General features: G+C 42.2%; 1 protein-coding gene across 1 annotated transcript in view; it reads left to right on the top strand.

Moving 5' to 3' along the window:
• Positions 1 to 201: 201 nt before the first annotated feature.
• Positions 202 to 15,374, top strand: part of LOC124605518 (ABC transporter G family member 20) — a 408,656-nt gene continuing 393,483 nt past the window's right edge. Inside the window, exon 1 of the mRNA XM_047137261.1 lies at positions 202 to 385. Coding sequence (XP_046993217.1) covers positions 375 to 385 — 11 coding nt within the window. The 5' untranslated portion in view covers positions 202 to 374. The remainder of the gene's footprint in view (positions 386 to 15,374) is intronic.

Here is a 15,374-nt window from a genome sequence, read left to right as displayed (position 1 = left end):
TGCGTGACGTCTTGAAGCGGTAAGGCCCATCGGCCACCAGGCGCCGAACGTCACCACCCGCCGCTGCCCCCGCCATCTGCCACTTTTCCACTTATGCGCACCTGTGGCGCGACCCCCACCCTCACCGCCGCCGGCCGGCGCAGGTGCTGCCGCCAGCGGAGAAAGCGCGCCTGCGGCTCCTGTCAGCGCGGAGGCGCAGCGCATGGCGTCAGTCGCTTCCCAGCCTTCATACTGTGCGCATCGCTGACCGTGCGCCGGACGCGAGTGCCACCTGTTGCTACTACCCGTTCTGTGACCATCGTAGCGCCGGCCGGTAGTCCGTCGCCTGGTGCAACTGCCACTTCTCCGCCGAGGATTACCCAGCAGAGAACGAGATGCTCCTCACGTAAGTTACCTCTAGCGGATGAAAATTTCTTCGGCGGCGCTTGGCGGCAGATGCAGCATCCATAAGAGCGCCGCTGCTGGTTCAGCAATACCTGTGCGATCCGACCCCTGCTAAGGAAGACCTGTACGTTGCGTACGTTAACGCGTCGCACGTGCAAACTAGTATTCTCATCACGTCAACCACGTGCTGTGGCGTCACATTTCCTTTCCTTGCCAAGCTTGGCACTGCCCAGTCGGAAGTGCCAAGCCGGGCAAACGATTTCAGAACAACCTGGCGGTCAAAACTCTGATGTATTGCCAGAGGTACCAACCAGGAGAGTTGGAAGTTACCAAACTGACTATTATGCATCAGTTGTGTCGCGAATGTCGACGGCATGGAACAGATCAATGTTCAGCGAAGGATACTTTTCACTACTACGTCACATTGAAGTTGCATTTTGACACACCTTTTTAATGTTAAGTGCGCGAATACGAAAATATTCACAAGAGCTCAGCTACAGGAAGTTGTCTTTTAGTACTCAGTTCTCCAGTCTCACTGAGACTCCTCAGGATTGCTTTGGACGATTACAGGGGACCGACGATATTACATACGGAGGAGAATAAAATGAAACAATGTATCGATCTATTGTATTTTCAGTGGCTCGTTGTAGGAAAACTATGTATACAGTGCAAACAGACATCTCTGCTACGGAATACAGTGTGATATTATGCCCGTGCTCGTACATACAGGTACAGTTTTAAATCCGCTCGACTTTTCGAAACAAAGAAAATTCTGAACTTTGGCAAAATTAAAAGCAAGAGCTCGATAATATTTGTCTAGTCTAGGTCGGACGTATTTTTGCACCACACAGACCATTATCGAACTCTGCATTGACGTAATAACTTGCTCACGGTTCACATCTCTTGTTTTCTCGGACTAGATCTGTCGTCGCTGTTTTACTTTCGTCCACAATCCAAAGATAAAGGCTGGGCTGATAGAACGGTTCTAATTTCACTCGTTAATTATCTCTAGTAGTATGGAAGACATATGTTGCTACCTCTTTTTATGCAAAATGTTCATAATAAACCTACGCTTAAATCAGACTTTCGTTTATTTATTGCTTCCCTCATGTTCAGTCCATCAAAAAAATGAGCATAATACATTTCGGAAGGGAGGTTCATCAAGGAGTCATCAAAGCTGGATCATAAGCTCGGATTGAACAAGCGTGAGTGAAGGACAGTGGTACTCACGATTTCAAAGATACCATCCCGGAATTTGCCTGAAACGCGTCGTGAAATCCAAATCCTGAATGGACCCGAAATGAATTTCAGCTGCCGTTCTCCTCAGTTAAAACACAGCGTCTTACCCGTTGTGCCAGTTCTTACGGTTATATGGGTTTCGACAGCGCCTGCCATCCTCAGGTGTCTACGTGAAACGTGTGAATTATATTTTCATGACGGATACTTTTCTTTAGATCTCACTAGTAGGCAGGGTATTCCAGGAGGAATGGTCAGTATTCAGGGATTTGCAGGAACTATCATTCGAAACAAAAAAATCTGATAAAGATGGGCTCTAAAATGCATACTTTAAGAGCTATGAGCACTTCTTCATCTTCGATACTGTGAAACAAATCTCTTGTACTGCAGGCTTTTTGCTTTTGTTTCTGAGCCGTGGAAGTATGGACAAAAACAACAAAAAAATGTGCTGTAAACATGTGCTCAAAAGTGCTTATCTTAAGAGCTATGTTCAAAGACCACCTGTTCATCTTTGCTTTTGTGAAACACACTTCTTCTAACGAAGAAGTGCTGATAGCTCTTAAAGGATGCGTTTTAGAGCATACGTTTACTAGATTTTTTTTTATTTCTTTGTTCATACTGCCTCCTCACAAAATAGGGAATGGAAAGATCTTCCAGTAGAAGAGATTTGTTCCGCAGTATCGAATATGAAGTGTTCACAGCTCTTAAGGTATGCATGTTATTGCCCATGCTCACTAGACCTTTTTGTTTCGAATAATCTTTCCGGTCATATGCCTGAATATTAACTATTTTTCCTAGGACACCTTGTACAGATTGTAAAGCGCAGGGAGGTTTGTCCTAGCCCGAAAGACAAAACTTTCGGTAAAACAAACTAGTTAATTTAGCAGCGAAAGGCAGTGCTACCGAAATGCATCGTACCGTAACAAAATTCTCACTTGTGTCTCGAGTTCGAGTCTCGGCCCGGCACACACATTTTAAACTGCCAGGAAATTTCACCGTACCAATTTCAGTGCTGCCCGAAGTAGCATATGTGTTTTATTCTAGAAAATTTTTTAGTTACAATCGCAGGGGTCTGCGGGCTCCAATCGCAAACAAAACTGCTCCTTGATTCGGAGGGCGTGCACTAAGATAATTTTCAAAAGATCAAAGTTCCAGGCGCAGCAGTCCAGCAGCCCACACAACAGGCTGCCCGCGCTGTTTACCTTCCAGCTCTCGCTTTGGTTGCGGTTCCAGCGACGGGTCGGGCATGTGTATAAGCCGGCGGTAGCGCCAAGAACGCAGCCTCAAGGACGTGGAAGCTGCCTACGCAGCTGGTGGTGCCGAGCTGGGTTATCCAATTACATGGCTCGGGCGTCCGAGAATTGCTTCTGCATTCCAAACATCCTCTGCGAACGTATATGCACTACTCACAAGAGTCCCATAAAGCTCCTGAGTATACTGCTGTTAGGAGTTCCCATAACGACAGACGTTCCAGGACCACAAAGCGATGGAAAACGGGAGGTTACGGTTTTGGGCCTTGAACGGCATTCCACATTTTCGGTTCCGCAGACATTGTATGCTCGTCTTTGCCTGAAGTCAGATGGCGGCGTGAGGTAACTCGTTGATTAACTGGTCTTCAATTCCCTTGACGTTAACCGTGGTAGTTTTTCCTGAAGTTGCAGTCAATGCCGGTGTGAGTTAATACCAACGACAACGGTCCACCATCTTCCTAGTACAAAGCTGAAACGACAAAAACTTACAGGGACTTTTGAGCTAGTACGAAAATTGGCACCTTAAGATGTAAAAATGGTCCGAAACGAGTTATGGCTAACATCTCTTTAGAGAATCGAACTCCCATGTATAAAATGGTTTCAAACTGTTTGATGGGACGCATTCTGAGACATTAAGGACTCATACTCGTCAGTTCAGTGCTGAAGGGGAGGGGGGTAAAATCGTAGAGGGAGACAAAAAGTTAAATGTAGTAAGTACGTTCAAGTGGATATAGTTTGCAGTAGATATTCGGAAATGAAGCGGCCTGCACAGGGTAGACTAGTGTGGAAAGCCGCATCAAACCAGTCTTTGGGCTGAAACCACCACACATCAACAACATTGGACCATTGTCCGATAGGATTAGCGAGGATACTGAAAAAGTTCAAATAAGCTCTGTTCGTTTTGTATTATCGCGGAATAGGGAAGACTGTGGCATGAATATGATGAGCGAGTTGGGACGGTAATCATAAAAACAATCACGGTTTTAGTTGTAGCTAGATCTTTACACGAAATTTCAGTCACCAACTTTGTCCTCCGCGTGTCGCAATATTTGGTTGACTTCCACGCACATGTTGATCATCACCATTGTAATGAAATAAAGGGGAAGCACGCGCGGAAAGCTATAAGTGTTCATTTTCTCCACGGGCTATTCGAGACTGTAATGGCCCAAAAATAATCTGAAAATATTTCTGTGAACCGCCCACCAAAGACTTAAGTGTGAATTGCTGGGTAATCATGCTGACATAGATCATGTAAATGTAGATTTACTTTACAAATGAGCTAATGTGTTAAACATTCGACATTAATCATGTAAAACATTAATGGTTGAAGTCACAAAACACGAATTATGTTGGTAACATTAGTTTCGGATTGTTCACACGTAGAGTGATTAAAAATTCAAAACCAAATTTGATGCCGAAGTTTTACTGCATCAACAGCGAAAATATAGTAGTCGGTAAACTTCTTTCCTTTCGCCATTTTGTAAGGGGGTGTCAGTGAAAAAAGCTTCGGAAAGGTTTGAAACTATGTGTAAAGTTTTTTGTAGGTCGCTAATCGCTCTCGTTCTTAAATAGTGAATGAATAGAGTCTGCGTAATTTGCGCGCCGTGAGAGACATGTACACAATTTCTAAATTTAACACTAGGTTTATTGATAAACATTTAACGTAAGATTGTACCTGTAATGCGTAAATTATGATAGGATGTTAAATTTTTATATTCGGTCTATAATTATATGAAATACTAAAAATTAAACTTTTTGTTGCCCCTGGAAGTCGATATGCAGGCAGCCCACAACTGACACTTGGCCACCTGGTGTTTAAAGATAATGCCTGATTATGAAGTGGTATGTATTATTTCAACAGGCTGTGTTACAGTCATCGGCAAGACTAGTTAGTTTTGTGAGAAAAAAAAAGACCACTCCTAAAAATTTGCTTCACACATATGTTAATATTTAAAGGCCCCATTCAAATACGGAAAACAGAAATATTCGTCTCAACAAACATCGTTAACCACTCGACACTCAATGCTGCAGTAGAATCTCCTCCAAATTTTGCTACACATTTCAGTCTGCAGGTATACTCTTCTCTGTTACTCCATCGTGTTTTCAAGTGACATCTACCCATCTTCCATTACCTCGTCGTCTCTGTCCTTCAGTATCACTCGGAATACAGCAAAATATGCATGGACCTTGTATTATACATTGGCATGGCTACAAATCCCACTCATTTCGATTCCATTTTCCTTACGGTGGTAGTTACGTCTTCCACGTCCATTTGTTTTTCTGTCTCTCCTAGTCATATCCTCCAACAAGTACTTCTCAGCGGATCGCTTAGAGAACCTTAGTTTGTCAATCGATCTTGCATTAAGAGGGCCATAATTAATAATTATTGAAAGTTTTTCCTTTTCAGTCACCCTTATACAGTTTTCTAAAAGCATGTGGCGCGCTAGAGTATTAACGAAATTATTTTACTAACATTTTTAGCACATGTTTTGGCAGGATGCTGCTGTCATCAGGTGCGTTACAGCTATATTTACATTAAATTAATCTGAAGTAAGACGAGTATTATTTGCTGGGTGTGCCATGAAGGTTATGTATCGTCACTTAACCACTTTTACAGGAAATTCATTTGTCTGAGTCACAGAGTAAAGTAATAAATACGTCCCATTCCCTCAACACTTTCATATTCAAATTTACATCATTCCAGAGACTCTTAACTCTGTGTAAACTGATGATGGGACCACGCTGCAAAACACGTCGTGCTAATAAATATTAGTAAGAAAGTGACTGAATCAGTTAAAGTTATTTCCTATATTTAAAATACAATCGTAGACTTAAGCAGTTCCATAAACATGTACAAAATTAAGCTCCTTAGTATTACCTTAACTTGCGCACTCAGTCGTTGTCTTTAGCTTCCCAAAATCGAAACATTCATAAGCAGATTATTTGACTTATATTTCTGTTCGATATGCTCCTTATAGACAACGTATGTCATACCGTAAGCGATTTTCGTGACTACTTTCAAACTTGCTCTGTTAAGGTCTCTCATTAGTTGTGGAAGGGTATCTGTTCTTGAGACAAATTGTAGACTTACAAATTGTACTTGATTCATGTGTTATTTATCTGTATGTTTTCCTTTTGCCTTTTCTCACTATGAATAGCCCTGCGCGACTACTGAAAACAGTTGTCGTGACAGAGACACGTTTTGCTTAATTCCTCAGACTACTAAATCTGTATAGTTCACAATCGACGTATCCTTTCGTCAATATACAAACACACATTAAATCACTGCCGTGTTTCTGGAAGGGGTTTTAGTATTTTGTTGTAGTCAACATATAACTTTCTTAAGCCACTCTACATTGAATGGCAGAGGGTACATCGTACCAGTACTATCAATTCCCAGCGTTATTTCATTCACATATTGAGTGATCATGACTGTCTCCTCCATCAGTTTAAAAATTTCGAGACTAGATAAAGATGAAAAAACAGAGAAAATTTAAGATGGTGGTTTTCATGTTTCAGGTGCTCTGCATTCCCTTCCTCACATGAATACAGCACACAGAAGGTTCATACAACCATGTGAAACTCTCAGAAAAGTCTTGGGACGTTCTTCAACTCGCGCATCACATTCACATTTTGTTCAGTCTTAGCAAACTTGGATGAGTAGGAAAAACAAACCCGTGATGTTCGGATACAGCATTAGTAGCGTCCTGCTTGAATATCTGGGCGTAACGCTGCGAAGCGGTATGAAATGGAACGAGCATTGTAGGGGCTGTAGTAGGGAAGGCTTCGGTTTGTTGGGAGAATTTTAGGAAGGTGTAGTTCATCTGTAAAGGAGGCCGCTTATAGGACGCTGGACCTATTCTTGAGTACTGCTCGAGTGTTTGGGATCCGTGCCAGATCGGACTGAAGGAAGACAACGAAATATTTCAAAGGCAAGCTGCTAGATTTGTCACTGGTAGGTTTGATCAGCACGAAAGTGTTATGGATATGCTTCATGCATGGTTCATACAACCATGTCAAACTGTCACAAATTTCCTTCCTTGGGACGCTGTTCAACTCGCATCAGATTTACATTCACATTCTTTGAAGGGAAGAAGACATTCTTTTCGAAGGACGCAGCTGAAGTTTAGAGAACCGGCATTTGAACGTGACTGAAGAACGATCCTACCGCCGCCAACATGCGGAGGCATATAGACAGTCGTTTCCTCTCGCTCTATCTGCGAGTGGATCAGGAAAGGAAACGACTAATTATGGTGCAGAGTACCCTCCGCCACGCACCGAGAGGTGGCTCGCGGAGTATGTATCTAGATGTAGAAGTAGATCAGAGACCAGTTGTGCACTTTGTCGTTTGTGGTAGATTCATATTCACAATTTCGAGTCCCTTCACACGTGATGATTTTTTTCCAGAAAAGGCTTTCCGTGTTTTGAATTTCAGGCGAGTCGTAGCTTGCGCCCACGTGTCGTGTTTGTCCAGGTTGTCACGGTGTGCGAGACAAGCTTTTCTCTTTTTCTGGAGAATGGCTTGAACACTTGATTTAAAGATGTTTTGTTCGTTGCTGCTACACGATTTGTGACGCAGCAATGTTGATACACGGCCGCACGTCCACTACTTAATGCTAACTGCTTACAACTGTCTGGTCGAACGCACGTCTGCTGTTTATAGTTCTTAGTTCAATCTGCCACCGCAGCTGCTTATAGTCGTACGCCGGGAATAACATCAGTCTCGGAAATTTTCGGATGGACGCTGTGTATGACTCTGTACACCTCCCAGCCTCTCTTACCTCAATCTCGTGAGCATTTCTGTTACACTCTCTCCGACCTGTTACGGTTCTAGTAACCCGTCTCCGAAGACGTTTGTAGTGGAAACTTGATAAGCACTGTTACAATAGTCTAGAACTGGTCGCACCAGCGTCTTGTACAGGGTCTCCTTTACAGATGCACTGCTTATTCCCAGAACCCTTCCAACATATCTTCCAAACACCTCTCTGATACTTATTTTAAGTGGCCTTTCCACTTCATATCTTTTATTAGTACCACCTTTAAATACTAATAAGCTCTGATGTGTTGAAGATTTCACCAGCCGTGTTCCAATCGTATACTAAACGGATCTTATTCTTTGTCTTGGCCATTATCTTACATTGATCCACTTTTAAAAACAACAGCCATTCATTACGACGAGTGGAAATGTTTTCCAAGTCTTCCTGCATTATAATGTTACTTAAAATCCGTCTTGATTGCAAATTTTTTTTATTATTCATATGACCGGTTTCGGTTCATTCAGAACCATCTTCAGATCTGATATTTCAGTTACAGGAGTAACCCGTCCAAATCCAGCAACTTTCACATGCTACGTCACGGTCATATGAATAATAAAAAAAATTTGCAATCAAGACGGATTTTAAGTAACATTATAAAATCATTGATTGCTGTTATCCCATAAGACATTATGTCTGTTTTTGCAAAATCTTCCTGCATTTCCTTGCGATAATCCAACTCCCCTGTACACAACTACATCGTCAGGGAGCAATGTTGTTGTGGTGCTGATCCTCTCCGATGAATCGTTTACATATACTGACAACGTTAGAGGTCCTGTGATGCTTCCTTAGGGCACAACCAATGTTATTTCCGTTTCTGTATAATATTCCCGTATAACGTACTGGCTTCTGTTTTTGCCAAATATTCATCGACACAGTCCAGTATCTGTGAAGGTACTCCGTATGATCGCGTTTTGGTTACTAGTGGATAGGATGATACAGTATCGAACGCTTTTCAGAAGTGTATCTATTGTGTTGCAAGATATGCTGTATGAACAAAGCAAACTGTGCTGCACACGAGTGATTTTTTAAAATCTGTCTGATTCTTTGACACAGAGGTTCGTTTTACTTCAGAAAAGTCATAATATTCGATCTTAGTGTTTGCCCTAGAAAACTGCAGTGGGCTCATATCATTAACACCAGTCTCTAAATATATGCAGCCGATATTTTATTCTATTTGTAAATAAGAGTGACCTGTGCTCCTTTCCGTTTACGGAGGACAATTTGCTGCGAAAGAGATTATGGGTATGAGCTAGGAAAGGAGGTATTTCCGAAGCGTATTCAGTGTAAAATCTAACTAGGCTTCCGTCAACATCTGTGAATTTCATGTTATGTAAGAAATGAAAAACTATGTTACCCATATGAAACTATTAGTAGATCGTTATAGGCTGAGGGCGGTGCACAGAGAACGGCACGTACTGCAGAAATTCCTGAATAATACTGCCATCTCTCAACGTTAAGAAAACTGTCACTAAATTTTTTTGTCCGCCAAGCTTCCAAAACTGAACAGAGGAGTAGTATTGTCTGCAAAACACAATGCAGTTCTAAACGGACGTGCCTTCAGCAGTTTAAAATCGATGTGGTGTTACCGCTAATATCCAGCATTGTCTTGATTTCCATTGTAACCTAAAAATACACTGCATTACCGGTAATTCGTTCTCTTGCTATAAGCATTGACGTTCAACAGTTCTATGTGTTTCAATAGCTCTGAAGTTCCGCGTTGTTTAAAAAAATTCACGGTATCATGGGTTTAAAACTTATTACGAAAGCGTGAAATTTTTAGTCGCTTTCGTGGGTGTGATCCATTGTCGCAATTGTGAGCTATATGATTTTTTTCCACTGTCTCTGAACGGCTAAAAATACCGATAAAGCTTTAAATCACTTTTTGCTCTTCGAATGGGAGTCGTTATTTCCTTTGGACATTGATTATCGCCATTTCTTTAAGTTCTTCGTTTAGTATTTTATCAGTCAAATTAATTTCTTAGTATCCTACTATAGAACTACATTTCAAAAGCTTCCATTTTTTCCTACTCTGTTTTTCACTGGGTACTCCAAGTTTCACCTCCATGCATTGTTGTGGCAAAGTTAAACCACAATACCATAAGGGAAGAAAAGTCGTATAAACTATGCCTAACTCTTCAGGATTCAGAACTGAGTTTTATACCCTGGTGGAAAAATCTATTAAAAAGTTTTTAGTTGACGTCAGGTAGGAAACAAAGCGAAAGAATACTTTATTAGTCAGTCCTAAATTTTATCAGAACAGCCTCAGGGGTGTAAATTCCACATAACTCTAATACTTGTGTTAAAGAAATCTTCGCTTTAATAGTATATAGACAACAGATAGTTTGTGTAAAGTAACATAAATGACGGTGACTGCTGCAGTTTTAAGAGAACTACATTGTTATTATATCCTCAATATCCTAATGATGTGTGAAGACATAAAAAATATTTTACAAGGCCAGCTACTCCCAAATTCTAAATAAAATAATCATGAAAAATATGGTGTGAAAGATAAAGATAAAATATCATCCTCGTTTTAACACAGCAGGATGAATCTCTCGTGTAACTTGAATCACTGACAACGGTAACTGCCACGTCATCGCAAGTTTCTAAACATGATCATATCTTGCATTTTTAACGCTGGACCGTGCACGGAAAAATTAATGTCGGTATAAAAGGGAAGTTTGCACTTTATAACTTTCTGAAGCCTTACTTACCAGACACTAGAAGCAGGTGCCGGCAATATGTGCTCTAGACGTCCAATTCTCCTCACGCAAAATGATGGCATAACGAAAAATGGCACAGTCTCGCTGATTATTCTGCACTAACGACGAAACATGTGTTAATGGACACAAAATTTTGTTGTTCATACGTCATGCCTGACATATACATTATAATGTCAAAAGTCTGCTTTGACCCGTTAGATGAGTGGTCAGCGCGGCGGAATGCCACGCCAAGGGGCGCGGGTTCGATTCCCGGCTGGGGCAGGAGATTTCCTCCGCTCAGGGACTGGGTGTTGTGTTGTCCTCATCATTATTTCATCGCCATCTCCGACGGGCAAGTCGCCCAGTGTGGCGTCGAATGCAATAAGTACTTGCCGTCGGCGACCAAAGTTCCTCGCACGGGGGGCTCCCGGCCCATAATGCCATATACTCATTTCCATATCTGCTTTGAAAGTCGGTGTCAAACTAACCCTCAGTAGGCCCTAATGACCTGCTTATCAGTTTTTCACCGCTACCACGGAATTGTAAAAAGAGAAAAGTGTCAAGTTACACTGCAGTTCAGAGTCTTGGTTAAATTGTAGAGTACCTTACAACAGGATAGGTAGGTCTATTCAAAGTTCGGATGAAGTTAAGATATGCCACCTCCAGTAGCACCTAGCCTAGAAAACAAAACACCACTGGGAGCAATGACAGTTGTTGAGGATGTTTCTTACCGTCGTGAGGAAATAACTGCCTCTACTTTAGCGTACATTCTACTCATTATGGAACTTTACCCTTAACCCACGAGCTGTCATGGTACACCCTCTACCTCCTTTCCACACCACACAGCGAGTGTTTTTTAGGCCTGAGCACAGGCGAGGCCCACCGAATGGCAGACCTGAGCGCTGCAGACGCAGACCGCAGACCGGCGGAGTGGCTCCGGGATGTGGCAGGTAGGCGAGGCAAACCCTGGAGCCGGACCCATTTTTTTGCTGTCGTCTGATGAGCGTTAAAAAAATTCCAGGAACCCCTCCGTCCTTTTCCAGAACTATTCAGTTTGTCTTCTTGATGCAATAATTTACCAACAGCTGTATGTATTGTAGAAATTTACTTTGTTTCATGAACTTCTATGCGCTACCAGTTTCGGCATTACATTGATGCCATCTTCAGGCCCCACACGTCATAGTCGTAAAATCGCTATACACGGAAGGAGCCATATAACTGGATCCGTGAATCAAATTGTCATGCAACAGCTCTTGGTGGCCAGGCGACACTTGTGTGGATAAGATCCGAGAGAATGATGAAGTACTGGGCTGACAGAAAACAGGAAAATTCTTTGTATAAGGTTGGCTAGAGTGGTCCAATGAAGGCCATAAAATGTAAATAAATAAATAAAGGGAGACAACGAATCAGTTCAGAGGTGGGCTGCCATATTTGTTACCGGTATGTTCGAACAACACTCAAGTGTTGCGTAGATGCTTCGGGAACTCAAACAGGTATCACCGGAGTGAAGACAACGTCCTCTTCGAGGAGCAGTATTGAAAAAATTTAGAGAAACAGCAGAACGGTTTTACTGCCGCCAAAGTACATTTGCCTAATTTTTTTTCTTTTTTTTTCATCAGTCTTCTTACTGGTTTTATGCGCCCGCCACGAATTCCTCTCCTGTGCCAACCGCTTCATCTCAGAGTAGCACTTGCAACCTACGTCCTCAATTATTTGCTGGATGTATTCCAACCTCTGTCTTCCTCTACAGTTTTTGCGCTGTACAGCTCCCTCTAGTACCATGGAAAACATTCCCTGTTTTCTTAACAGATGTCCTATCATTCTGCCCCTTCTCCTTGTCAGTGTTTTCCACATATTCATTTCCTCTCCTCCTCGTTCCTTATCTCATCAGTCCACCTAATTTTCAACATTCGTCTGTAGCACCACATCTCAAATGCCTCGATTTTCGCTTAAGGACCATGAAAATTAGAGAGATTATGACTCGTACAGAGGCATATAGAAGTTTTTTCCTCGCTCTATCTGAGAGTGGCACGGGAAAGGAAATGACTAGTGGTGGTAAACGGTATGCTCCGTTACCCACCGTATAGTGGCTTGCGGAGTATGTATGTAGATGTAGATGTAATAGCCCGCGCCGAGACCCCAATAACTTCTCTCGGCTGAGTCTTTCAAGGCTGCACTTAATTGAAGTAAAAGCATTGTATCTTTTCATGATGTTCCTTTTTGTCCAGTTCCAATAAGCGTCAAATCAATCATTTACTATAGTTGTCAGCAGAAAGCTGTCAACAGCGTATGCTGGCAAGTTGGGAAGCGAATATTTACAAATCTCTAACAGACTTCTGCATCTATCCTATTTGTACGGAGGACAGACAAGTGTTCACACTGCCGTGCTTTACTGCTCTTTGGTCGCCCACTGTGCAGTACTTACATCTTTTATGGCAGGGTCACTTAGAAAATAGTGAAGAAAAGTCCAGATGTCTTGCATAAGCCTCACCGTCAGCGGGAACAGTGGTTGGTGTGAGCCGGCGGGTAGTATGGGCCACAAGGTGTTTCTCGAGATTGCCGTGAAACAGCGGACGCATGCACAAGGGCTGCTACCGATCGGTTTCTTGCACTACACAGAAAACGAGATTAAAGTCAGCTATAGAATATGACCAGACACGTAGGACACCTCAGGTGGGATTTTTCAAACCAGCATTTGAATAAAATTTCGAAAAAAATACCTGTAACACTCTTGAGAGATTTAGATGCTAGGTTACTGTCGCTAACTAAGCTTGGGTTTCAAAAGCTGGCTTACGATTTGGCAGTAAATTTAAAACTGCCTCACAATTTTAACAGAGAAAAGAAATTTGCGGGTAAAGATTGCTATCAAAACTTTGCGAAGACGCAGTCAGGGCTGTAATACAGAAAACCTCGCTTCACACGTTTAGTGTGTTGTGTCAGGTACAGTGTACGACAGGTTGAAAATGTTTTTAACTAACTGTTTTTACTATCTTGTACTTTTACTGTATAGACAGATCAATTTGTGAATCCCAAAAACACGTTTTATATTTAGAAACCTACATTTTATTCTGTAACCCATAATACCAGACACTTTTCTCAATATCTCGAATCGTAATTTATAGAATATCTTTTCTTATTGGCCGGCTGGTGTGGCCTAGCGGTACTACGCGCTTCAGTCTGGAACCGCGCGACCGCTATGGCCGCAGGTTCGAATCCTGCCCCGGGCATGGATGTATGTAATGTCCTTAGGTTAGTTAGGTTTAAGTAGTTCTAAGTTCTAGGGGACTGATGACCTCAGATGTTAAGTCCCATAGTGCTCAGAGCCATTTGCACCATTTTTCTTATTGTGTTTCCTTGTGGTTAGAAATCTTTTTTTCGACATTTTCTCCAAAAAAAATGCTTAAATAAACGTTTTATGCAGTTACACCTTATTTTAAAACAACAATAATAGTTTCATACCAATTTTGGCTTGAGAGACCCGCACTATCCACCGTTTTCCCTACTATACAGTGATGTCGCCAGCAATTTTTTTTTTTATTTTTTGCCTGACATGTACAAGCAGGTGGTATAGCTAACTAGTGCCAATAACACTGAAACTTGCCACTTAGAAGGACTAAAACTGTAGAAACATGTTTGCATTCTCTATGAGTATGTGTAGTGCAAATATTAAACTGGAGAATGTGATCACACCTTCGTTACTACTACTTTATTTCTAAACAATAAGACTGCGTCACGTCCCCACAACCTCCGACACACGCTGATTCTACGATGATGTCTATAACACACTAATAAGGAAATATACAACAACACGCTGATAAGTGACATTTTATTTGTTTCTGAGAAGCCATTAACACATCACGCTAAGGCCAATCCATTCGTCACAAGCGAGCAAATCCACTGGCATGTTGGGCGTCCTTGTCACAAGGAAAACAGCTTTCGGCAGCGCGCAGGTGTCAGCTTCCTCACTTCCGTTCTGCAGCCGCACCGGCGCGCCTTCCCATCTCTCCGTCACCAGGAGGGGAACTACGAGCGAAACGTCCGATTCATTTCGCCGAAGCCCGCACGGATGGAAAGCTTTCTCCCAACTTCCGCCTGTAGAACCAGCACCTCCTAGACAGTCTACGGGATTGAAATTGAAACCCATGTGAAAGTTATCTACGCCCTTTTTTGAGGAAACGGCAGGTGGCAGTTTGCTCAACACTGCATACATTTTGTACGTACACCCTACGGAGATGCTACGCTAGAAATCACAGTGGAGACAGATTTTTTTTGTTGTTTCATTTCAATACGCTCTCTTGAATGGTGTCAACATTTATAAAATCAGTGACGCTAATTTTAAGGTACGTGGTGTTTAAAATAGATAAAATTTCGGTCATTTGGAATTTTTGGTGAGATTAAATGCTGATGACAAAAAAAATGCTTCAGATGGCTCTGAGCACTATGGGTCATTTGGAATTTTTGGTGAGATTAAATGCTGATGACAAAAAAAAAATGGTTCAGATGGCCCTGAGCACTATGAGATATAACATCTGAGGTAATCAGTCCCCTAGAACTTAGAACTACTTAAACCTAACTAACCTAAGGACATCACACACATCCATGCACGAGGCAGGATTCGAACCTACGACTGTAGAGGTCGCGCGGTTCCAGACTGTAACGCCTAGAAACGCTCGACCACTCCGGCCGGCTTCCTGATGACATATTGTTTTGTTAGGTTTATGGATTAAAGGGGTTAAACTGCGTGGTAATCAATCGATAACATATTGAACCCATATACAGAAAAGGTCATTAATATTCTGACAGGCAAACCGAAAAGGCACTGACAAATGTTTATGTTTCAGTGGCTTTCACTTGCTGCCTGTTCATTGTATGGTGTTAAATCTCTACATACTATAAAAATGTATGTATGTATGTTAGTGTGTATTGATGTATGTTCTGCCGGCCGTGGTGGCCGAGCGGCTCTAGGCGCTACAGTCTGGAACCGC

This window comes from Schistocerca americana, chromosome 3 (genome assembly GCF_021461395.2).
Source record: "Schistocerca americana isolate TAMUIC-IGC-003095 chromosome 3, iqSchAmer2.1, whole genome shotgun sequence".
In the NCBI taxonomy this organism is placed as follows: Eukaryota; Metazoa; Arthropoda; class Insecta; order Orthoptera; family Acrididae; genus Schistocerca; species Schistocerca americana.
Note: the sequence above shows the minus strand (reverse complement) of the source record. Positions and strands in the feature narration are given on the sequence as shown.